General features: G+C 40.2%; 1 protein-coding gene across 2 annotated transcripts; it reads right to left on the reverse strand.

The window, feature by feature from the left end:
• Positions 1–2,730: 2,730 nt before the first annotated feature.
• Positions 2,731–22,645, reverse strand: crlf1a (cytokine receptor-like factor 1a). Of its 2 annotated transcripts, none has more exons than XM_080871809.1 (9): positions 22,203–22,645; positions 16,425–16,703; positions 14,052–14,181; positions 12,154–12,323; positions 7,354–7,511; positions 6,160–6,234; positions 5,985–6,078; positions 3,668–3,852; positions 2,731–3,554 (listed from the first exon to the last, which is right to left on the reverse strand). In XM_080871809.1, exons 1-9 carry the CDS (start codon positions 22,273–22,275, stop codon positions 3,531–3,533), a joined length of 1,188 nt encoding a protein of 395 aa, XP_080727935.1. In that variant the 5' UTR covers positions 22,276–22,645; the 3' UTR covers positions 2,731–3,530. The 2 variants fall into 2 exon arrangements, with proteins under 2 accessions (XP_080727935.1, XP_080727936.1); XM_080871810.1 differs by having other exon boundaries at positions 3,664–3,852.
• Positions 22,646–24,186: the final 1,541 nt, after the last annotated feature.

Here is a 24,186-nt window from a genome sequence, read left to right on the forward strand (position 1 = left end):
ACATAAGATTTCTGTCATCGTCCCAGGTTCTAGTGTTGCATTTGTTGAGTTTTCGGTTCCTGTTTTGATTTTGTGATTAATTCGGGTGTTTCTAATATTCTTTTTTTCTGATTTCCCTAAAGTTTCCCTGGCTTGTGTCCATATGTCTTGTACATTAGTGCCATTGTCCTTCTGTGTTTACCTGTCTTTTTGTTATTTCATCTATTCATCCATGAATAATGGAGCCCATCCCAGCTGTTACAGTGCCCTGAACAGGCTGTCAGTCGATCACAGGATTTTTTGCCCAAAAAGCACAAACAAAAACAATGGCATTAAGACTTAAAGTGTCACTGCATGAGTGGCTTCTTGTTTCAGCTTATCTCTTAATCTGGTTCCTGTCTTACTTTGATAAATCACATTCTCATGCGTCCTGATTTTATTTTCTTGCTTTTGTTCCCTTCCTTGGTTGTATGTCAGCCCCTCCATCATGGCAGATTGTGCCTACATGTGTCCTGTCTGTTGTGCTCGCTTGCTCATGCCCTTTGAATTTGCCTGATGATTTGGATCCCAAAAAGTCTTGCCTTGTGTCCAGTATTTGGTCCTCAGTACTGTGCAAGGAGAACCACAGCACATCAGTATATTAATATTTATATTGAACTTATAAAAGGTTGTGTCAGTGCACATGAGAACAATGGATTTACAGCCACAATTCCCATATCACTGCGGGCCACTGTGGCTACTGAATTAGCACCTAGACACCATCTGAAAAGAGTCAGCTGCGGCAGAAGTTCGGAGTAGGATTTAGCATCTGGCATACACATATAGAGCTCCCCATTGCTGACATTCAGGACCCTGGACACTGGATGCAGAGGTAATTAAAGGCTTGAGAGCAGAGCCATGACCAAGAAGAACTCCATAGTTAAATATTAAGCACTGCTGACTGACTGCTCACAGGCACAGTAACAAGATACTGCTTGTCAGACGAAGATGAATTCACAGCATGACAGAAAACACAACCAGCGTCTCAAGTTTCCCAGATAAACACTGACACCATGTAACAAGCAGGGATCAAAGATGTTACTCGCTGTCGAGCTCTAACATGGATTCATTGATTCGATGGAGACATAAGCTTGTTATTGCTTGCTCTGCACTCTTTCACATGTGCTATTTGTAGATTATACAGCCAAGAATCAAAGGAAAAACAATAAGATGTAGTAAGAGACAGGTCCACTACATGCGTAGCACTTTTTGTTTTTACTCTCAATCATTGACTGCCATGCTCCATGTACGCCACACCTGTTTCTGCTTGTGAACATTTTTATTTTGTACACCTAGTCATTCTGACTCATTTAAGGTGTCTTTCTTTTGTGCTGCTCGACATACTTCATCATCATTCTTGAACACTTGGCGTTTACAGCCCAGCGTGGTTGATGCACATGTTTAATATGTGAAAACCCTTTATTTGTAATCTTTTTATACATGTACAGTGGTCCCTCGCTATAACGCGGTTTACCTTTCGCGGATTTTTTTGGTGCGATTTTGCGTGCTTTTTTTTTTTTTTCTTACAGCGCATTGAGTTCTGCGTCCTGATTGGCTGTAGATCATTGTCAGTCAGTCTCGTGCTGTGTCTCCTGTACAGTACAGAATGCGTTCAGCTTGTCAAGTTAACATAAATCTTCTATGCTAGCTGTGTGACTCTGAAGTGCTGTACTGTATGTTTGCAAGTTTTCTCCCCAACAAACACAACAATTTTGACGAAACGTTTTGCACCGTCAAAGGCAACCGCGGGCGCTTTTGGTTTCATTCTATAATACTGGACTTATTTTTCTACGAATGTTTTATCGTTGAGAGTTTAAATAAGAGAGAAAAGTGTAAAAATGTTCGTGCCTGTCTGAGAAAAGTGTATAAAGTGTGTAGTGAGGGGTTTTACAGCCTTAAAACATCTATAATAATTGTAAAAAAATAATAATAATAATAAAGTTGGCTACTTCGCGGATTTCACCTATCGCGGGTTATTTTTGGAACGTATAATTCCCGCGATAAACAAGGGACCAGTATGCCCACTTTTAATTTATTTTTAATTAATTAAACACCTTTAATGGTTTTTTTCAGTCTGGTTTTGTTCTTACTTGCACCAGATTATATATTTTTTATATATTTTTTTTAATTGTGATTTTCTTTGTATAACTTTCCTAATACAATCCACCCATCCATTTTCTATCTAGGCCTGTGGGGGCTGGAGCCTATACCAGCAGGGCAGGAGGCAGGGTACACTCTGAATAGGTTGCAGGTTTGTAAAAGAGCACATAGAGAAAGTCCCACATTTATGCACTGCAGTGCATAAATTTAGACTCACCACTTCTAAAATGTATGTCTTTTGGACTCTGGGAGAAAGCTGAGACTAAACTGGAGAGCAGCCATACAGGCACTAGGAGAGCATGCAAAAACAGACAAGGGCCCGAGCTAGCTAGTGGATTAGAAACTAGGACCTTCGCACAAGGCAAAGATGACACTGAGCCGCTCTTGGCTAATATTCTGTATTCCCGTCAGTCCATCTGCCTCCGCTTTAAAGTACTTTGGGTCAGCTCCATTTTCACCTCTTATGCACTGTGGAGTCAACATGATATGTTATTAAGAATCCATATGATGTCTATTGCTTTGTTTTGTTTTTTATCCACTTAAATTTCCATTTGCATTTTGGTCATCTGATAAGGTGCAGAGTTGTGTTTTTCAGTGCTTGGCGACTCAGACAACTATTTTCCAAACCCTGGGTTTCTGACATCATTTTATAGAACAGCATCAGAGTGATAACAACTTCAGTCATTGTACAGTCTTTACTAACTAAACATAATTTAAGAATTAAAACATAGCTTTATACTTTAAATATGCTGGTACAATTTAGTACAAAAATAAAAGGCAGAGAAATGCTTCCGTACACAAACACCATCACGTCATCAGTCACTTACTGACACTCAGAAACAGAAGAATCCTGAGTGAACCAGTTTGGTATAGTATCCAGCTATATAACAAAGAAGAAATTAGAAATACTGTATGATAATTTACTTTTGCCTTTTACATGGGGGCCACGGTGAAGGCTGAGGTGGGAGTATCCATTGAAGCTGAACCGCCACTAGATGGTGCTTTGGATCCACAGGGGAAAAAAAGAAGTCCAAAATGTAACTGATCTGTTTGCCTTTTTGCACACAAATACAAAAGTCTTTACTATAATCCAGGTTATTCATGCAGATGTGTCATTTTTGAAAGAAGAAGGTAGTCCAAATGGTGCCTCTTGTGATACCAGCATGTCTGTGATGAGTTCACCTTCCTTGCGTTGACTCAAAAAGTTACATAAAGGAAGAATATCCCACTTTTTCTTCGGATGTCCTCTTGTGGCCACAGCTGGTAGCCGTACAAAAAATGTCCGGAGCAAACTGTCTTTATAATTCTGATATATGAATACACTCTCTTTATCTCATATACACACATAATAACGAATCACATTCACTCAGTTCTTTTCTTGATTTGTTTTCTGCTCGTAAAGACAGCGTGTGCTATGATTTATCCCCTTGGAGAACCTGCAAAAAAAATCAGCGTTTATAAAACAGTTTTAGATTTCCATGTATTTGTGTTAGCAGCATGTGTACGCGTGCATGTTTGTGATTTGATTGGAATGATGATGCTTACCTACCTGGTTGCGAACTTTGTGGGATTTCTGCATCAGCACTCTCCATTGATCATACAACTTCATGGACATGCTGCTACAACCGTAGGCGTGTTTCCGCACCCAGCCGAAGAACTGCTTCAGCTCCCTGCGCAAGGTGGAGTTGGAGTCTCCGCTGGATTTTGAGTCGCAGGAGCCTGACATCATTCTCTCTGCAGGGAGGAGAAACCAGTAAAAAGGTATTAGGCATAGAAAAGGAGTGTGTGTGTGAATGAAGCTTGTAATAAGAAAGTGCTTTGAGTATTCAAATTGAGTCGAAAAGCCCTATATTAAGTACCAGTCCATTTACCATCTGACAAAACTTTAGTATAGAGTCTATACTATAAACTCTTATCAGGACATTGCACATTGGATAAAAACCCCTTGGATGTCAAGAGACACTTTACACTCATTGGATAGCAGTTCCTCAGTCACAGGGTTGGCTTGCCCTAAAGTAAGGGATTAAAGTGGGTGGGATTGATCTGGAACAGCATTCTGGCACTTTTAATAAATGAGTAATCAAATCTGAAGATTAGGCTGATACATAATGCCGAGGGAGTTAAATGTCTGTGTTGCAGTCTGGCATTGCTTTCAGCTGCCAGCGTGGACACGAGATCCCACACCCCACTTCACCCTCAAATCAGTTTTTAATTCCTGTGTTATGTTCACCTGAGGTGTCAATGTTGCGTCTGCAGTACTTTAGCATCTAGCTAGCACTGCAGAAGGGGAGCTAGCATAAAGATGTAACTTTTCAGTCAGCGCAGGTGTTTCTGTGCAGCATCTCATGCATGGTGTCTTGGACGCTTAATGTATTTCCCAAGGAGAGGAAGATAAGGACTTTTCAGCAAGTATTATACTTTTAATGTCCTAATTCATTCTTTTTTCATGATGTGAAATCTATTTCTAAACAAAATGAAGCAGGATTTTGTGTTATTCAACATTTGCATTAAAAATATTACGTTAAGAAATTCAGTACAGTTTAATAGAGGCTAAACTGGTTAGTTTTCATGCTATGAAGTTACAGTAACGCAGGGTCAGTGTTAAGTTACATGAAGGGCAGCAGATAACAATTTGAATTCAAGCCGATGATGCTGATGAGACTCATTCACCAAATTTTTACTTTTATACTGGCTTTATCCCGTCTAGACGTCAGAAATCAGCCATACAGTTTATTTAACATCTCCTTATATCAATTTGAATTCAACTGGATGCACCTGGATAAATCAAAAAAGCAGCAGTGATTCAACTTCTCAAGAAGATGACTTATTTAAAAGGGCTTAACTGAACCTCAAATGATCAAAACACATGCAGAAAACATCAAACATGGAAAGGTCATACTGTGCGTGCAGCAAAGTAAGGAGCTGCTGCTGATTCTGTTATTGTAGCTGTGGTGCTGGTATGGTAAATGGTAAATGGTTTGCACAGTTTGAATTTTGAGGTTATACACTAACAGTTAGTGACTAACTGTATATTCTGGGCTTATGCCATGCAAAACACCAAGGCAGAATTTTCACCTGGCTCAAATTTGGGGCTGAAAGTTTAAAGTAGTTATAATGGCAAAGGGAAATAAGCAAGTAATGCTCCAGTATGTTAAGAATCTGCAGAGCAGTACTCAAGCAAATGCAATTTTTCACTGTCAAAGACTTTTAAAAAAAGACAGATGAGTGACTGAAAAGACTTTGAGGAGAGAAGGGGAGATAGGATTAAACCCCCCTCCCTGATTTGTGCTTTTTCAGCTTGCCCTTGCAGAAACCCTTCCAGAAAATGGAAAAAAAAAATCAAGGTTTTATGAACTGGGTTTTGTTTTCATAGTTGTGGTCTTTATTCCGATCAGTTATGATAACATTTTGCACAGCAGTTATGTCTGGGGAAGAAACAACCACAAGTGCTCACTACTTTGTGAACATGAGTAATGTTTTTTGAATTTTTTGTTGGTTCTGAAATTGTTTATTTTACAACCTATTGCAAGTAAAACATTATCAAAGTCTGGTTTGATTTTGTAATGTCAGGTTGGGCAAAGATTGCATTATGTTACATTGATGGTTAGGTTATTATTTTTTATTGTCTTTGACTGGATTTGTCTAACATAAGTAAAACTGCCAGTGCTATAAAAAACAACCTGGAAGACTGACCAAGAAGTGTATAAAACAGTACCACTGAGACATTGAGGCTGCCAGTTTTCAACAGCAGGAGCGATCTGTGGGATATGCACCCTATGATGCCTTAAAATGCTCTTAAAAACCTCAATAATGGACAAAAAATGACTTCTGAGTGCCCTTCTGACTGTGTACGAGTGTGTGCTCACCACTGTGGGGTGTGGAAGCAGCAGTCGGGTGGCTCCACTCACTCCAGATGCCAGCCTTGCGAGAACCGTAAATGCCCACGGGATTACATCGAACCTGGAGAAAATACATCATTAGAAAGGCTGAAAGCTACTCTGAAGTACTTAATCATTACACATCGAGACATATCCCACGTACCTGGACGAAATATACCGTTCCAGGTCTCAGTCCAGCCAGTCTACAAGAGGTCTGATTCCCAACATCCTCCATCACCTACATGACAAATCAAAGACACAAACACAAAAGCGCTGAGCGCTGGAGATCTGACCACAGTATTAAATACCAATGGGCAAAAACTAAAACACAGGACCAAATCAAGATGCAGAAAACACAACCGCAAACCATGTACAGACCCAAACATGCATGAACCTCACATTGTTTGGTGGCTGCTGATCAGCATGTTTATGAAACTATTTTAATGTAACCGTGCCTGCTGGGTAAAATCTGTTCTCTATTATTTATTACAGAGCTGGATATGCTGGGACACACACACAGCAGCGCTTACAGGTACTCATGCAAACAGCATAACTGAAGACAGGCAAATAGAGAAGAAGAAAGGCACACATGCTGCAATTAATAATCTTGTCTAATAATCCTCACTTTCTCTCTGGCATCAGTCTATAAACACTTGTTAAAAAGGACTCAAACAAAAAACAGAACATGGAAATTACTGGCATCAAAAGTCTAATGATGTGATGTGGGGGAGCCAAACAGGCAGAAGTTACAGCTGAGCGTCTTACAGACATATTGAAGACATTAACAGCTGAGATGTATCCCTCCATTCCTCAGCATGACCTCATGATTAGGGCTGGTTCAGAGGGAAATGGTGCTTTGTTTTCACCATCGACCCTTTAAAACCACTCTGTGTCGAGTCTCCAGCTCTCCTCCTTCAAAATCATATCATCCCTCCTCCGCCTTGCTCCACTCCTCGCCTTTTCTTTTTCCACTTTGCGAGTCAAGACTTGCTTATATTACATCGGTGTAATTCCCCCTTAATTACAGGAGAATCTTCACTCTTACCCAGAGGAAAATGATTTCTGGGAAGCACCATCTGCGCGTCTTAAGGTTTTACACTGTGTTTTTCATTCATTAAAGGCTCGTGCGGAGTTACACATACAGTGGCTTTGGGCTGTAGCTTCTAGATTTATGACTAATGAAAATTTTTGACCAGCCCAACTATTAACTCATCTGGCAGAGGAGGCCTCAATCAGGCTACATCAGAGGTGATTACAGCACAAGGATGAGAAACAGCTGGGACAGTGCTGCTGTTATACAGAAAGAGACAAAGAGAACAGATTTGCATCCTTATAGCTATGGATTCTTGTCCTCTACCTTCCAGTCTTGGCTGTCCTCCAGCCTGTAGCGGATTTGGTATTTGGCCTGAAACAGGAAGTCTTTGAGAGCAGGCGGGGCCTCCCAGCGAACGCTCAGCTGGTCCTCCAACTGCCCGACGCGACTGACGGTCACACCCGATGGAGGGTCTGTGGTCACTGGAGAAGGAGGAATGGCATCAGGACATTAAGCATCACATGCAGAACTGATAATGAAAAACATAGTGAATATATTTAGGTCCTGTAGTGCAGGTGGAAACTGCTTCAACATCTGCACACAAAACGTCTGATCAGTGGCATGCCACATGATGTTTATCCGTTACTTTGATAGTGGCAAACATACAGAAAGTGCAGGAAGACAGAAACAGAACGCGTGGATGTAATGGTTCCATCTTTTTATGTCTTAACCAACAGTTAATAGCTGTTCATGAGAGATTACCCGACTCATACATTTGATTCCCTGCTGTAAGCTGTTGCCTGTATTACTAATGTATGTGTTATAAAGAAATCAAGATAGGAAATAGTCTGCTCTGCGAGAGAGGCAAATACTGCCTTGAATTTTATCACATAGCTCTAACAGATGCTGTGGCTGACTAGAGGTTGATTTGAACCACTAATCTGAATTAAAACATTAATGTCACAAGCATTTTTTCTAGTAAAACAAAGCGTATTACAACAACAAAACTCTTTGCTTAGGGCCTTTTCTCTACTTCCTTATGTTTACACGACCAAGCAATCCATTCAATTTCAATTTTAAGCAGTAGGAGTGATGTCTTTATGTGTAACAACACATTGAAAGATTGCTCAGTGTTGCCGGAGGTTTGAGGTCTCTAGGCGCCTTTTAGTTTTGCAGAGTTGACTTGTGTGAGCTGGAAGAGGCATGTTCATCTGACAACAATTATCTTTTCAGCAAACAAACATGTGGTGACTGAGCATTATATTAACTTTTCTCGTTTTGGGGCTTTTGAGATCATTTCAGTATCTACTTCAGCTCCTTTTTTTCAGAATGCCATCATTGAATAGCTAGTAAATAAACAAGCTGATCAGAGGGAAGAAGAAGAAGATGGGAAAGATTCAGTGCAGGAAAAAATGGGAGTTGACACAAGAGGCTTTTTTCTTGAGAGAGATTATACAGTAAACCTAAGAGTAAAATAAGATTACTAATACTTTATTGGACACACATAGGGCTCAATGCAATTATAGCCAATGACATCTGCAGATGGAAACATAGGTTTTGTTAAAGTACACTGTAAAAAATACTTCCTTTTGTACAGGAAACTTTACTGTTAAAGTCTACCTTCTGTACTCTGCAACAACAGTTTCTTACTGTATATAATATTTTTAAACCTGTATTTCATATAAGCTTCACTGCTTTCTGGCTATCATTACACTGTAAATGTAACTGCATGTGCTACAGACACAAGTCCTGGGCACTTGATTTTATCCACCTTTGGCAAAGGGACTGAAAATACCTGCATGCAAAGATGGCCCAGTGCTTTTTTCCATATATCATTTTTCTTCTGGCTCATATGTCCACAACTATAAGAACGGTTTATAGGCGTATTCAAGACACTGAAGATGCACGCAGGCTATATGCAACTATAGGGGTCTTGACCAAACCATGAAACCACACAGAACATCCACAGCAGTCAGACTAATTGCAGCACAACGGAAATAAACACGAGAACATGTGTAAAATAATGATTTGAATGTAAACATTTATATTCCCATAAGTTCTTGCGCTTGCCAAAGAAAAATATTTCATTATGTGCAGTAGCTTGCTCTTAACTTCTTTTCCTCAAAGGCATCAGAAGTTACAGTATTCGTCCGCATTCACCAAAAAACGGTACATTGCTGTAATTTTACACCAATTTGTTGCAGTGTTTTAACTGAAATAATTGATTTTATGCCACGGTTGATAACAAATGTATCTCTTTCACAATGCAAAACCAACATTCGACATGGGTTTTTGTGTCATTTTCTTGAAATGTGAGATTTCTTTTTTCCAGTTACATAATAATAAGGACCAAGGAGATCATTTTCTTTCTTTTGAATCGTGTTCTTCTATCCACTAAGTCATTTCCTTTTGATTTACTCAATAAAGGTAACAACTTAAAAATCAACAGAGACAATTTCTTTGTCCCGTGTTAAACTTCTAGAAAAGAGTGTTCCTGTTTCCTCACACTGTGATTGTTAGGCATGTGGCAAAAAACAGGGCTCGCAGGACTCGAGGCTTTAAAATAACAGAATATATATTGAATATGTGAATATATATAATACAGCATCTTTGTTCAAGATGCTAGAATTGAGCATAATTTAAAGTTATGACAGTAAACTATTGTTAATTGAAAAACTCTTTTTAACATCTATTTAAAAAAGAAAGACAAATGTTCCAGTATTAACAGATAAAACACACTGGGGCAATAACAGAATGATAGAAAAGTGTCAAATTGTTAGAAGAAAATGCTTATATGTATATATATATATATATATATATATATATATATATATATATATATATATATATATATATATATGGTATTGTTCTCAGTCAACAGCAAATGTGTCACCCTGAGCATTATATGCATTTGGCAGTAAAAGTCAATGAGACGTGACAGATTACGGATGAATCATCGTTAACATATGCCTTTCCTCAACACGTCATCATTTCAGAGTCAGCGATGCAAGTTTCCTCTAGCCTCTCTGTTCAGAGGATTCCCTGTGAGTAAGAAATGCAAGGGAAACTGTAGGTGTTTCCGCCTCGCCTTCATAGCTGATCAGACATGACCATATACTCCAGTGAGTCACGGCACCCCGATGCAGGTGTGGTTGGTTGCTGTGTTTCATGACACGCTGCTGCTGTTGTGGTAACTACTTGAATAAAAAAGGGAGGCCAGTGCAGAAACCTCCCACTCTCTCTGCCTCTGTCTCTATACTGTTACCAGGACCTGCCCAGCCCTCAGGGTGTGTAAACAGGTGCGTGCATGCATACATTAGGAAGAAGAAAGGGATTACAACTTGATGGACACTTGTTTCCTTGCCAATGACGTGTTCACCTTCGAAACTCCATATGGGCTTCTTCCAGTATATTGTCAGGAACATGTCAGGAGTAAACCAGGTGAAGAGTTCTTAGCTAATCAGGTTGTATTATTTCCGGCCCATGTCATAAAGCCTCAAAGCCCAAACTTTTCAAGCCTCGGGCGTCTACGGCCGCCTCAGAAACAGGATTAGTCCCAAGGATCAGCCAGGAACATTCCTAGACTAGATAAAAGGGGGTTATAAGGTGGTGTGCATGTGTGTTTTTTCACATTTGTGTATGTGTGTGTGTCCAGTGAGCATGAGTAAAAAGAAAACAAGCTCATCAAAAGGGAGGGCGTTTCCAGTCATCACACAACTTTGCCTATCCAGGTGTCAGCATGCATGTGACTGAATGTGTGCATGTGTGTCTGTATGTGTGAGTGAGTGTTGAGGATAATGATGTATGCTCCGTTGGCTTAAACCGCACTAAGCTAGGCATAACAAAGCTTTAAAAGGAATTGCCTCTCAGTTTCTATCAGCGAGAAGCCGGATCAGTGCTTGTGAACAACTTTCTTTAAAAGGCAGAATTCACAGAAGTCAAGCCAATGACCTGTCGGTGGAAATAAAAGTTGTTTCAATCACAGGTACTGACTTGGGGGCCACAAGATAAATCGAAAAGGAGTCTTGAGATGATGAACCTGGCAAGGAATCAGCGGCTTAGTCTCACTGAGGAGCTTTAACGTTATTTAAAAATCCCCCCACCCCTCCAAAACCATCTGATAGTATCTTCTAATCTATACTATGTAGTGTGTATATTGTATAGAGTTGAACCGAGTATAGAATACTGTATATGATATTTACACTTTAAGAAATGCCTTAATAAAATGTGGCAAAGAAATTTGACATAATGGTAACAAATTAGAGTGAAAATCGCTCTTTACGAAAAATACAGCATTTTCTTTTTTTACATCTTTTTTACCTTCCTGTTGGATTAGAAAGCACTCTCATATTCCTCAAATCAGTATGAAGCAACTGAGAATTTCAGCTTAGTTTAAGATAAGACTAGAAACAGACAAATTCATTAGGTATCCTGGCTTTGTGCAGACTTGAAGTAACTGCTGCTGGCTAAGAAAAGTTTTGGCAAATAACCTCCTGTAAAACCACAAATTGGTGTCGTTACACTATGTTTTAAACAAATGCGATGCATTTTAGTGGCACTTGAAGGTATGTTTTAGATTTAGCATTCTTAATGACAAGGGAAGCTAGCTGCACAGCAAAGAAGGTGGTCTAGATAGTTTCTTGTCACTCTCAGTAAGAAAGATAAAGGCTGTATTTCCATAACTGTGGGAGTGTGACTTTAAACTAGCCTGGACTGGACAAATTGGCGGTACTAGAATTGGCTAATTTTGTTAGAAAACATCATGGCGTCCTGCGTCAGGTACAGTGTTTTCTCAAAGTTTGCTGTTGGTCTTGTTCTATTTGTAAAAATTACAGTGTTTCATCTTTAATGTTTTGAATCAGTTATTTTCTCATGTTTAATCTTGGTTTTGCTGTGAATGTTCAAATAGTGAATTAGCACAAGGAAATTCACTCAGTGGTTGAACCTCCGGCAGATTGGATGAAAGATCAGGTAGGCATTTTTTCCTTCTGAAGGCTAACAAGCCTGAAAGGTTGCTGCAAATCATCCTAGATTACAGCCAGAGGCCTCATCGACACTGAGATCAAGGCTCTCAGAGCAGCAGATGAAGCACAAGGGTCAAAGCGAACTTCTTCTCACACTCACCCACGTCTAGGATGTCAAGGGTGATGACATCAGAGGTAGCCCAGCCTAGCTGGTTTGAGGCCTCCACCCAGATCTCGTAAGGTGTGAAGAGGTGCAGGTCCTGGGTGATGCTGCAGGAGTACGGCTGTGTATGAGTGTAATCTGCACACTCTTTCTCTGTCCCATACCATCTGAAAGAAAAACAAAAAATACTGAACTCCACACAGCATTCAATAATGATCCTTCTAAAACACAATTTATTCCATGACGTGGTACAAGTTGCTAATTTATCCAGCTCTAGCATTTCTCTCAAATCTTTATACCAATTGAAATTGAATACAAACTATCTGTAGGTGCAGCATATAGACTTATTTTCCTTTTGGTGTTTTAAAACGGTTGATTCTTCTTATTATTTTTATTTAAAATCTATATATTTTATAGCGCTTATACCCCATATGAAAATCATTTTTAAATGTTTTGCTTCCACACTGAACCAACGTCTCATGACACTACTATTATTGAACAGCGTTCACTCTGGGTATCATGTGTGTTATTGTTCTTGAAAATAAATCCAGTGGTATTTGGATTTGTTTCCACCTCTACTTAGACTTCTTTCATGGGATTTTCTAAGGAATGTCAGTATTGTAAAAAAAAAACCCAAAACAATCTTATGAAATATACTGATTTTAACTGAAAACATTTGCGGTGGGCTTACTCGTTTAAAACCTTGGCTGCATTTTCATGTTTTATTTTGTTTTTCACTTCATCCATTAAGTTAGGCTACTGAGAAATGTTACTAACTGGCCAAAAGCCCTCTGTGCCAACTGGACAGTCATAGCACAATAGTAGTAAGTAAGCATGAAAGGTCTCGATGCTTGCTTAACAGTTCAGTTAAGGAAATCCCAGAGAGTTGATTGTGTTCATCTGGATGCAATGTTTTTAGTGGGATAAAGCTTTCATCACTCATCCAAGTGAATTCTTCAGTCTCTAAGACTAAAGAAATCACTTGGATGAGTGAAAATGCTGCATCCAGATGAAAAGAATCAACTTTCTGGGTGAAAGGCTTTCTTTTTTTCCCAGCATGGCGTTGATAGGTCCACTATAAGACCAACTGTACAACTACTGAAAGACTTTTTTTAAAAATGGTTTAGGTTTCTCGGACAATGTTGGAAGAATCTATTGCTGTGAAAGTTATTCCTTTTCTGCTTTTGCTTTGTGTGAAAAGTGAAGCTTTGGCTGTCTTGTTCAGGTTGTCTCATTCACACTCTGTGAGCATAACTCTGGTTTGGGGTGTTGCTGTTGTTGCTCTGAGGCTTAGAGGTTTGATGGTGGGTTTGCAGTGGTGGATTCCTGTTTTTCCATGAAGTAGTTTTGCTCTTTCTTGTCCCTTAGTTGATCATTGCCCCTTAGATCATTGATTTTTTCTATCCACGAATCGTGCAAACCAAAGTAACTATGTTGGTCAAGTCAAGACAAAACTGTCTGATTAGTAACTGCAATCTGATTACAACGTTTAGAACAGTGATGTAATGAACAGTAACTATCTGCTTGTCCAAAGCTGAACATTCTCACATATAGCACACAAGCAGAGATTATCTGTCACAGATGTGTTCTTACTAATGGAACTACTCCCTTTGGTTTAGGAAAATGGGTGTCGGCTTTCTAGAGTGACACATGATAGCCACCAGCTAACTGTTCTCACATGGGTTCATTTGGATACTACACAAACTGTGTATTAGGGAGCTGGCAGGATAAAGTGTGCTTAATTTGCAGTCCGAATGATTCAGATGTTTGCATTCTCGTGCAAAGCTGTGTGTGTGTAGGTAATGTGTAGATAGTAGTGTAATTGATTTAGATCATTTAAAAAACAGTGAATTGAGTCACTTGTAAAAGTTAAGCTGCAGTGCGTGTGTGCATACCTGAGTTTATACTTGAGCTTGTACTGCGTGCTGATATTAGTCTCTCCTTTTCCCCCCGGGGCCCAGCTACAAGTCAGGTCTTTGGTGTTCCTGGACCAACAGGTCAGATTGATTGGCTTCACTGGAGGCACTGGGAGACAATGGGGTGAAGATGGACAGAGAGTAGGACGAAGACAGAGGGTGGGGGAAATTTGTGAAGAGAAAAGAGAGGAGAAAAAACATGGCAAAGGAGAAATGATGAGTGAGGGTACAAAGTGATATTCCTCTGAAATAGCTGTTGTTTTGGGGGTTTTGTAACTGGTGTGTGTATGTGCATGTTCATCTCTCAGAACACAAGGTGCTCAGGTCTAGTGTCACACAGAGATGAAGATCTTGTTGATTGCATCTTTCTGTGTGTGTGTTAGAGAGAGCGTGTTTATGGTTTTGTGTTCTTGCAGTTCTAGTAAGCATTCTCATCACGGTTAATAATAGTAGTAAAAGCTCTTTAAACTTACTGTAATGAAAAAAGACCAAAGAATACAAAAGGTAATGAACACAGATCGCATTTTAAAGACTTAAATGATGTAGAACATTATTATCAACACCAAGTTAAGTGATTTATATAATTTGGTTTCTTCACTTATCTCTCACTATGTTTCTAAATCCAAACATAAAGTACACAGGCTATACTCACTGGACACTTTATTAGGTACACTTTGCTAGTACTGGCTAGGCCCCCTTTTACCTTCAGAACTGTCGTAATGCTTCATGGCACAGATTCAACAAAGTGCTGGAAACATTCCCCAGTTTTAGCCCCTGTGGACACGAGAGCTTCACCCAGTTGCTGCACATCCCCGATGTGAATCTCCTGTTTCTTTACATCCCAGAAGTGATCTATTGGGTTTAGATTTAGTGACTGTGGAGGTCATTGAAGTACATTATTTAGAGAGATTATTTGAGCTTTGTGACATGGTATGTTATCCTGCTGAGAACATCCATCATCAGAGGACGGTGGTCAGCAACTACACTCGGCGGGGGCTGTGATGTTTAAACGATCCTCGTTTGGTGCTTTGGGATCCGGAGTATTCTAAGAAAATATCCCCCACACAATTACACCACCACTGCCAGCAGACTGAACCACTGATACAAAGCAGGACGGATCCATGCTTTGATGTTCTGAACCTACCATGTGAATCTTGCAGCAGAAACTCATCAGACCAGACAACATTTTTCCAGTTGTTTATGTCCAATTTTAGTGAGCCGTGTGAATTGTTGGTTCAGTTTTCTGTTCTTAGCTGACAAAAGTGGCGCCTGGTGCGGTCTTTTGCCGCTGTAGCCCATCTGCTTTAATGTTGAACATGCTGTGCGATCCAAGATGCTCTTTTTCATACCTCGCTGCAATAAGTTGTTATTTGAGTTACATTGTTACAGTCTGGCCATTCTCCTCTGACATTTGACATCAACAAGGCTTTTTCACCCAGAGAAATGCCATTCATTTCTCTTTTTCAGACCATTCTCTGTAAACCTAGAGAAGCTTGTGTCCCAGTAGATTAGTAATTTTAAAATGCTCTGCAACCAACAGCCACGTCACATTTAAAATCACCTTCTTCTCAGCAAGTTGTGCTGACCATGTCTGCATGCCTAATGAGTTGCTGCCATATGATTGGCTGATTAGATAAATGGGTATACCTAGCAAAGTGGCCAATGAGCGTATGTTTTTTTCCAGGACCCACACCTGCCAGTTCCCTGCCATAATAACATGGATGGCATTACTAAGTCTTGCCACCCTGTTAGTGAGATTATTGCTATTTAACTGTCACTATTCAAGTCCTTATATGTCTACTTGTATTCTGGCTACAAAAATAAGCACATTTTTCATAGTCTCATACTGTTTCAGAGCAAACAGGAATACGCCATATTAGAGTTGTCATAAGCCCCAAATCAGTAAGTTCTATGAAGTTTACTGTACCAATAAAAAAAAGAAAAACAGTACGTCTCAAAACTGTAGAAGTACAGACATGTGTGTTTGTGCGTGTGTAAAATGTCAGGCCCATACTTTATGAGTGATAGTGCGAGTAATGGACCACACAGGTGGTTAAAGCGTCGGGCAATAGAGGCCTCTCGCTGGGCCTGAAGGCAGGAACACTAAACATAAAATACAGCTACAAATGTGCAGGGACACTTAAAAATCTGCCCACTACCTGGTTGCTGTTTCCTTTTACTCCCATTTCCTTTTCATTCCATTCATCTCTTTGGTGTATTGCTCCTCTAAGTCCTCGCCTGCACTTATACATTTATGTAACATTTCCTCGTAGCGAAGCAGAGAAGCAGATGCAGAGAATCGTCAGAGGAATAAGATTATTTTAAAGTTATACATTTTATACTTCAACTTACTGCCAACATAGAGACAGGAGCCAGCCAGTATGTGTCCCTTGTGATTGTGACAGACAAGGTTGTCACCAGATGTTTGCTTGGAGGCATTGAGTCCTGCCAGCGTCACACTGAGGTTAGTCGCGCTAAGCACTCTGTAGAAGGAGCTGGGCAGCTGTTGACCATTCAGTGTCCAGAAAAGCGAGCTGGCGTGGACGCCAAGTTCGGGGTGGACCCAGCAGCTGGCTGTCAGGTTAGACCCAATGCGAAGTACAGGGTCCTGAGGGTAGATGATTGCTACATCTGGAGGAGGGTGGGAGGACATGGATATTAGAGGGAGTATGTCTTTCGAATGGTTTTAAAGTTTAGGCTAATATTTGAAAAAGTTACTGCCTGTGTTCAAGGGGCACTTCAGTATGTGTAGCTGAAGACAAAATATCCAATTATCTGCTGGAACCTTTATTAACAGTTTCAGAATTGTGCCCTACTTCCCTTTCATTTTTGGAGCCTAGTGACTTCGCTCTCGGCCCCTCAACTTTCTGATAATGCTCTGGTGCTTTTCACCACCTCCAGCTGGATAATGTTGCTCTATTTCAAATTCCTGTTCCCTGCTTTCCAGAACCACTCAGTCCTGCACCGTGCTCTCAGGTTTAGTGTTTCTTGGCTCTAGTGGAGCTTTGTTAGCAGGGCAGTGCTTATCTTGTAAGCTGAAGGCATGCTGTTTCTGGTCATAACATGGACATGTCCTAACATATTAGTCAACGTGTTTTTATCATCTTGAGACACTGCTCTGGTTCTTTTACTCGGAATCTGTTTCCAGCATAAAGTCCCTCACCCACAGATGGGTTCTGACTCGTCAGACTCCATCGACAGCTAAACTGGTCCTGCTGCAATGTGGATATGAGGGGCTGCCAGGCATGTTAGCAGAATCCCTGGCAATTTTATTTCACAGCTCCACTCCAACAGCTTCCTGAGCCTCTTACTACAAAGCCACACTGTACACCCTACAAGCCTTTTCCCCCCTCACTGAAACCCCTAACAGAATGCTACACAGTGCCACCATCAATATATGCTTGATGCCATGCCTGTGCAGGGTTTTACACTCTGTGCTCCCTGAGCTCATGAGCACAGGAGTTCAAGAGTAGCAAAGATAAGTTTCAGTATTTATGGAATGCAATGGCTGAGCGTGAATCAACTTATTGTGAACAGTGAGACCACTGAGGCACACACAAATCCATATGGAATCTCATCAATGGTGGAGTTAGACACTCCCATGGTTGTAGCTTGGTTGATTTTGCATGCCTGTCTCAGCATATGCATTCATGTTTGGCCACCACATGTAGCTGCGGGCCAATGTCTTCATTCTTGAAACCCCTGAAATGGCCTCATGAAGTTGTACTTGTGCTGGAATTATCAAAAGGCTTTCCCACAGTATGAAGCCCTCATCCACACATCTTCTACCTCCAACTCACGTTGTCGCCTTACGTAGCACTGCATGTAAACTCTACAGGGCACCACATCACAGTCAGCCCAGTCCTATGTCTGATTCACCTGTAAAGGTTTGCTGTGCCTGGTTTGCAGTGGAAATCTACTGAGTTGTCAAATTTAAGCCTTCCTTATATTCCATGACGTAAACACAGGCTGCCCAGCATTTTAGCTGCTGTAAGTTGTGTGATGCCCTATTTTCCTCTAAAAGTCAGATCAGCTCTTTTTGGTATGTCACTATCACCCTGTGTTTTGGCAATTAGGTATTAATTCTTTTGTTCTTATTTTACGTGTAAGCGGAAAACGATGGGCAAAGCCTCATTCCACAGCCTCATTCCTTAGTTTGTGTTCCAACAGTGCTGCCCTGCCCAGCGCATCACATTTGAAACATCACTGTCATGAAGGTGGTTTGCTGCCCCCTTGCTGTACCGCGACAGTGGGTTTGCTCACTGTCTGCTGCATGGTTGGCTAGCTCAACTCCCTGCTCCAATCTGATTTTGTCCTCTGCTTGTGGTGGCTGATTTCTGCACACCATCCTCAGTGAAGCCACATTTCAAATTCCCGCACTGAGAAGAAATGGCTTTTTTTGTACATTACTTGAAATTTGTTGAAGAAAATTCAGAAGAAAATGAACTCTGAGTCAGTTTTTCTTGTTTTTCTGTAAATCCACCAAATGAAAATAATCCAAATGTTAAAGCATTAATGGGACAACTGGCATTGCACTGATTAGTTAGTGCTATTTGTGAAGAAATGTAGTTAATGTTTGGGATTCACAGGTTTGCCAGCCTGTTATGTAACAATTTACCAGTGAGCAAAAGATAACTGCTTATTTGTGCCATATTTGTTGCCCGTTAAGGAACCTCGTCCTGTTGTAGATTATAGCTTTGGTACCTGTTTAGGACTGTTTGTTTTATATAATAGCCTCGCCTCTGTCAGTGCGCCCCAGGGCAGCTGTGGCTACAATGTAGCTTGCCATCACCAGTGTGTGAATGTGTGTGCGAATGGGTGAATGACTGAATGTAGTGTGAAGCGCTTTGGGGTCCTTAGGGACTAGAAAAGCGCTATACAAATGCAGGACATTTACCATTTACCATAATTGTTGAAGGTTGCGAGACCCACTTCTGCTGAAATATAAGTTTTAATATAGAAAAAGCACAGCCAACATAGCATGACACTGATTACTTTTGTTTTGCCCTCATTTAGACCCCTAACAGAACGTTAGAGTAGCAATAATTAAAATCTTACTGAGAAAAAACCCTCCAAAGTTTTTCTTTTTTCCAGTGTCCTGTCTAAACCATCTGCTTCATGATTCTGTGACAAAAATCTGCAACTAATAAGGGATGAAATGTCTGAATTGGATTATCTCTCACAATCAAGCAAATGTGCATGATTGTGCATGCTGAGCTTCATGCTGTAGTATGTAGTGCAAATGCTTCTATGTAAAATTATTTGGGCAATGCAGAGTTTGCGCTATTTTGCGATAAAACATCTGACAGAAAGAGCACAGACATGCGCTAATGCAGTTTCGTTAGATCTCTTAACCCTCCCTCTCTCACTTGCATTAGCTAACACTGACGCAGTTCAGTTTCGTTGCGTTTTTGTATTTTTAGTTGTTTTAGCAAAGAAGCTGCTAAATGGTCAGAGAAAGAGTTTAGCTGTTTATCTCTTTATCTTATCTGACAACTGAAAGTCAAACAGTGGAGCTTTGATCTCACTACATGTGAACAAAATGATAAAGGAACAAAAAAAGATGGGGATATGGAAGAGAAGAGAGGAGACAAGAGGAGACGAGAGTTGAAAAAAATGACGCTAAGTCCAACGTATTGAAAAGCGCGGAACTGTGGAAAACCTTTTATGAAGGAATGAGCGAGGAACACTGACTGAGAGCATCAATACTTTGTTAGACCTCTGTAAATCTGTGCCCGGGGCCACATCTATTCAGCTGCCAGCCACCTTGCGCTTACAGACAATGTTGTGGGTCTTTTATGGAGGAGTCGCCTTTGAACAAGTGAAATCAACTGTAACTCCGCTCCAATATTAATATGGTAACCCCATCTTGAGCTCTGACACAACACTTGCACACATTTATGCACACACAAATGAACACAAACAAACACTTGCACAGAGGCTGGGTTGTCTTTGTCACCGGATACAGTGAACTGCGATCCATCTGAATAACAATCAGTGTTTATGTATTCCAGGCACTGAGGACATTGCCCCTGAGCAGGGTGCGAAGCCCCTTTAACACTCCTTCAAACACGGCGGTTCTAGACGAAATTACTGCTGTTTATTGCCTCTTGGACACACTCACTGGAGGAAATGGTTTGTAAAATATTATTTGTTTGGAGAGGTTGAGGCAACTCGAAACACAGCTCTCATTGGGGCAGGAGACGAGCTTAAGCCTGCGATGGAGATGGATGAAGTTACGGGGCGAGTTCAGCCGAGGAAAAGTTTTGAACTTTTGTTTGAGAGTGAAAGGTCTCCAGTGGACTTAAGCGGTATTGAGGCTGTCAGTCTTCAAAGGTACATGCCACCTCCTCTTTGTATTAAAAAGCTCCTCTCACTCATTCATGCAACGCTTGAAAGGCAGCCAATACTTTTCTCTGTCTGCTTAATAGAAGTACATGTGGAACTTTTTGAGGGGCCGCTTGGACAAGCCAAGTGAAAGAAGTCACGCAACATTTAGTGACAATGAGCCATGCAACGTCGTTGGTAAAGAGACCGAGGAAACAGCAACGGATGTTATTTGTTTCTCTTGAGTTTTTTGTTTTTTTACAGGTTTACATTTGAGTTATTTAACTGATGGTCTTATCGAGAGAGATTAAATTAGCTTATCTTAGTTTAAATAGGGCGCACAAAAGGAAAATATAGGATAGAATAAGTTTGTTTCTGATTAAAAGTCTGTTTTGTTTTTAAAAAAAAGTTTTAAAAAAACTAAAGAAAACTAAAAATGTAAAAGTTTATGAACTGCAATGAAAACTAATTATATGTTAGTGCAAAAAAAATCCACATTTAAACTGTTTTACTATGGTGGCATTCGTAAACCGCAGCATAGTCAGTGAAAGGGAAGCAAAGTCCATTATTACAATGAATAACATGGTAATGACCGATTATGTCGTATAATAAACAGCAGGGTGGCTTATGATCAGGGCCCATTGTCTCCTTTAAGCCTTTAAAACTGTAGTTTCTTTTATTAGTGCCTTTGAAACAGGATGAATAGCAGGAGATCCTCACAGTGGAGCTGCTGTTTGCCAGCAAGCTCGCCATAAAAACTAATCCAACCACTTAAAGAGTGAAATGGACATAACTTTGATTTATTTAGATTATTGTGCATTAAGCTGGTGGTTAACATTCTCCACAACCCCAGCAGATGATGTCATTGTGTTGATGCGGTTCGTAAAGCCCCCATGCTCTCCATGTGTTTAACGAGTTATGGCCTGACTTGTTGAAAATCAGCCTCATGGGAGATGAGTTCTCTCTGCAGGGAAACGACCAGTTTACTACAGCAGGAGCCCATCTATAACATGAGCTGTCAAGTGGACAAAGTGGCCGTTTTCTTTTTTCGTTTTTTTAAATGTATCCAGAAAGCCAGCAAAGTGGATCCAGTATGTGTCCCAAGGAAGTGACCTGCGGTTATGTAAGGCAACTTAGGAAAGAATCCGTGGAATTGGTGTTATTTTAGATTGGAAACACATTGTAAAACAGTATTATTAAAAAAAAAAAAAAAAAGACCCCTGCAATTCCTGCATGTTCTTATATGGGGTTCATACAATATTTCTTGTATGGAAACTATTTGTGGTCAACTATTTTTACTCTACTTGATATGAGCATAATATTTATTAGATTTATCCTTCTGTGTGTTTTTTCCAATGACTAATATTTCTTCTTAAGTAATTGTGTCCCACGTGGTATCACTAAAACACTGTTGTGCAAAAAAAAAAAACTGCATTTCCCCCTTCAAAATCGTATTACTACAGCGTAATAATCCAATATTAACTTGCCTAATACATTTCTAAAACGTTTTACTGTAGTAGCAGCAAAAGTCTATTTTTACAACATATTTATCGCCAGAATCAAACATACCGGAGCAGGACTTACACTGTCACATGGTGCTGGTGTTTACATTGGGATATTAGGGTGACACTTGGTTTGCATTGATTTCTTCCGAAAACTACATGAATATTAAATTAAAAAATAAAATTAAAAATTAGAATAAAATAAAATAAAACATAACAAACATATATAGCCAAACCCCCCAAAGCCTTCCCCAGCACTATCGTAACTTTGCGCATCGATGGACATCTGTGTGCAACTTACGTGTGGACAAGGACACCACGCCGGGAATGTGCAGCGTGAGGAAAATCAAGCAGAAATCCAAGACGCCTTTCATTTTCCACCAATTACTTTTCTTTATGTCTTGACTTCTCGTCCTCGTGTTGTTGCTCTGTCGCCTTTTTTTCCCGATCGATCCTGGATACAAATTACGCACAGCAGAAAGAGGAAAAACACCACGGGTTCCAGGACCGGATTTTATTAACTCTCGGGACTGAAGAAGCGCACTAGAAAAAGTGTGACCAAGTGTGGAGGCAAAAAAATCACCCTCTGATAAGTCTTGGAGTAACTTGTCCTCATTAAAGCCAAAAAAAAAAGCGTGGGCATTACCACGTCCTGTTTGCAGTCTTCTCCCTTCTTAATGCTTCCTGCAGCTAAATCATACACAAGTTCATACTTTTTAAGCCCCTCCCCTCTCTCTCGCTCTCTCTTGCTCTCTGTCTCTCTTCCCACACAGTCGCCAGTCATTTCCCCCTCTTTCCGTCCTTTCCCTGCTTTTTTTCTTTCTCTCTCTCTAAGGCTCTCCCCCCTTGAGTGATGGTTAGAGCCATTCACTTTCACTGAATCACTCTGTCTCTGTTACTTTCCATGCCTCGGGTCTGTGCTTTACAATTTTTCACCATATGAGGCTATTGAGTTAGTGAGTGCTACAGGAAAGGTTGCCAAAGCTAAATCTTGTCTCTCCATTTTAATCCTTGTGTCAATGAGGAGATTCTTTTTCTTCCTAACAGACTCCCAAGTGAATTATGACATTTCCTCATTAATTCTTGCCGAGTTCTGCTCAGATATTTAACAGTGTTATATTATGACGTAATGATAACTGTATCCCTTAATCCTTTTAAATAAATTCCTAAGATCTTTTAATGTGCAATTTTTGTTTTCTTTTGTTTGGTTTGTTGCAGGGATGTTACCATTGAAACGTGTATCTTTGTTCAGCCTGTGGATAGGGAATATTTTCATTTTATTGTTATTTTTTAATCTGCATTGATCGCTCTTGGAGCAAACATCTAGCCTACAGCTGTTCCACTTTTTGGGCACACTGGCATCAAAAATTAAATTGTTTAGCATTAAAAGGGAAATTAGCTTTAGAGACTCTTTTATGTTGGCCACCAGGGTTTATTCAACGGGAATGCACGTGACGGAAATATGAAAAACTCGTTCCTTAACATTAACAGTTCCAGCTCTATTGTAGTGAAACTGCCAGCCACTATGGCTAGACACTGAATAAGCAATAGTCAAAACACAGAGCTGCCAAACACCCACAGACTGCTTCACTCACTGCTGATTTATTTCATCTTTATTCAGTGTGACCTTTCAGTCTAGATTATCATCATCAAATATGTAAACACAAGAGCCAACAGACTCATAGATGCTGGGAAGATTAACCAGTCTCCTGACCACAAAAATAACAGGCCTTTTTCTCGGCAGTCATTTTGTCTTGTCATAGTCTGGGTCGTTAACGTTAACAGTCTCGCCGTTCCCCCTAAACGTCCCACCGAATCAGTGGCTCCCTAAAATACATTTGCACCTGTGCTTTTACTTTAACAAGTTGAAATTTCACACACAACGTTTCTGAAAATGAAGCAGCTAAATGGAATTGGACCATTATTCATTTGAAGTTGTTCTTTGACAAGTCCAAATATCTCCAGTATAAAGGTCAGCTAGGCAAGGAAACGCCTCAAGGAAACTCATGAGTGATTCAGGGAAAAGGCAGTGGTCATAAACATCATGTTGTCATACATCACCGTTCATGTAACTTCAGCTTTCAGAAGACATGCAAGCAATGTAAAATATATGAATATATATAACTGAATATACCAGCAAAAAGCTGCAGACTAATCCAAGCAATAGAAATTCTACTTTTTGTCTTTATGGAAGAATGGATAAAATAAACAAAGTGCAGTCCTGTGGATGCCAGTAACATAATGTGCATAATTTTGAAAATAGGAGCAGACAATGAAGATCTCAA

The sequence above is a fragment of the Rhamphochromis sp. 'chilingali' genome, assembly GCF_963969265.1.
Source record: "Rhamphochromis sp. 'chilingali' genome assembly, chromosome: 21".
Classification (NCBI taxonomy): Eukaryota; Metazoa; Chordata; class Actinopteri; order Cichliformes; family Cichlidae; genus Rhamphochromis; species Rhamphochromis sp. 'chilingali'.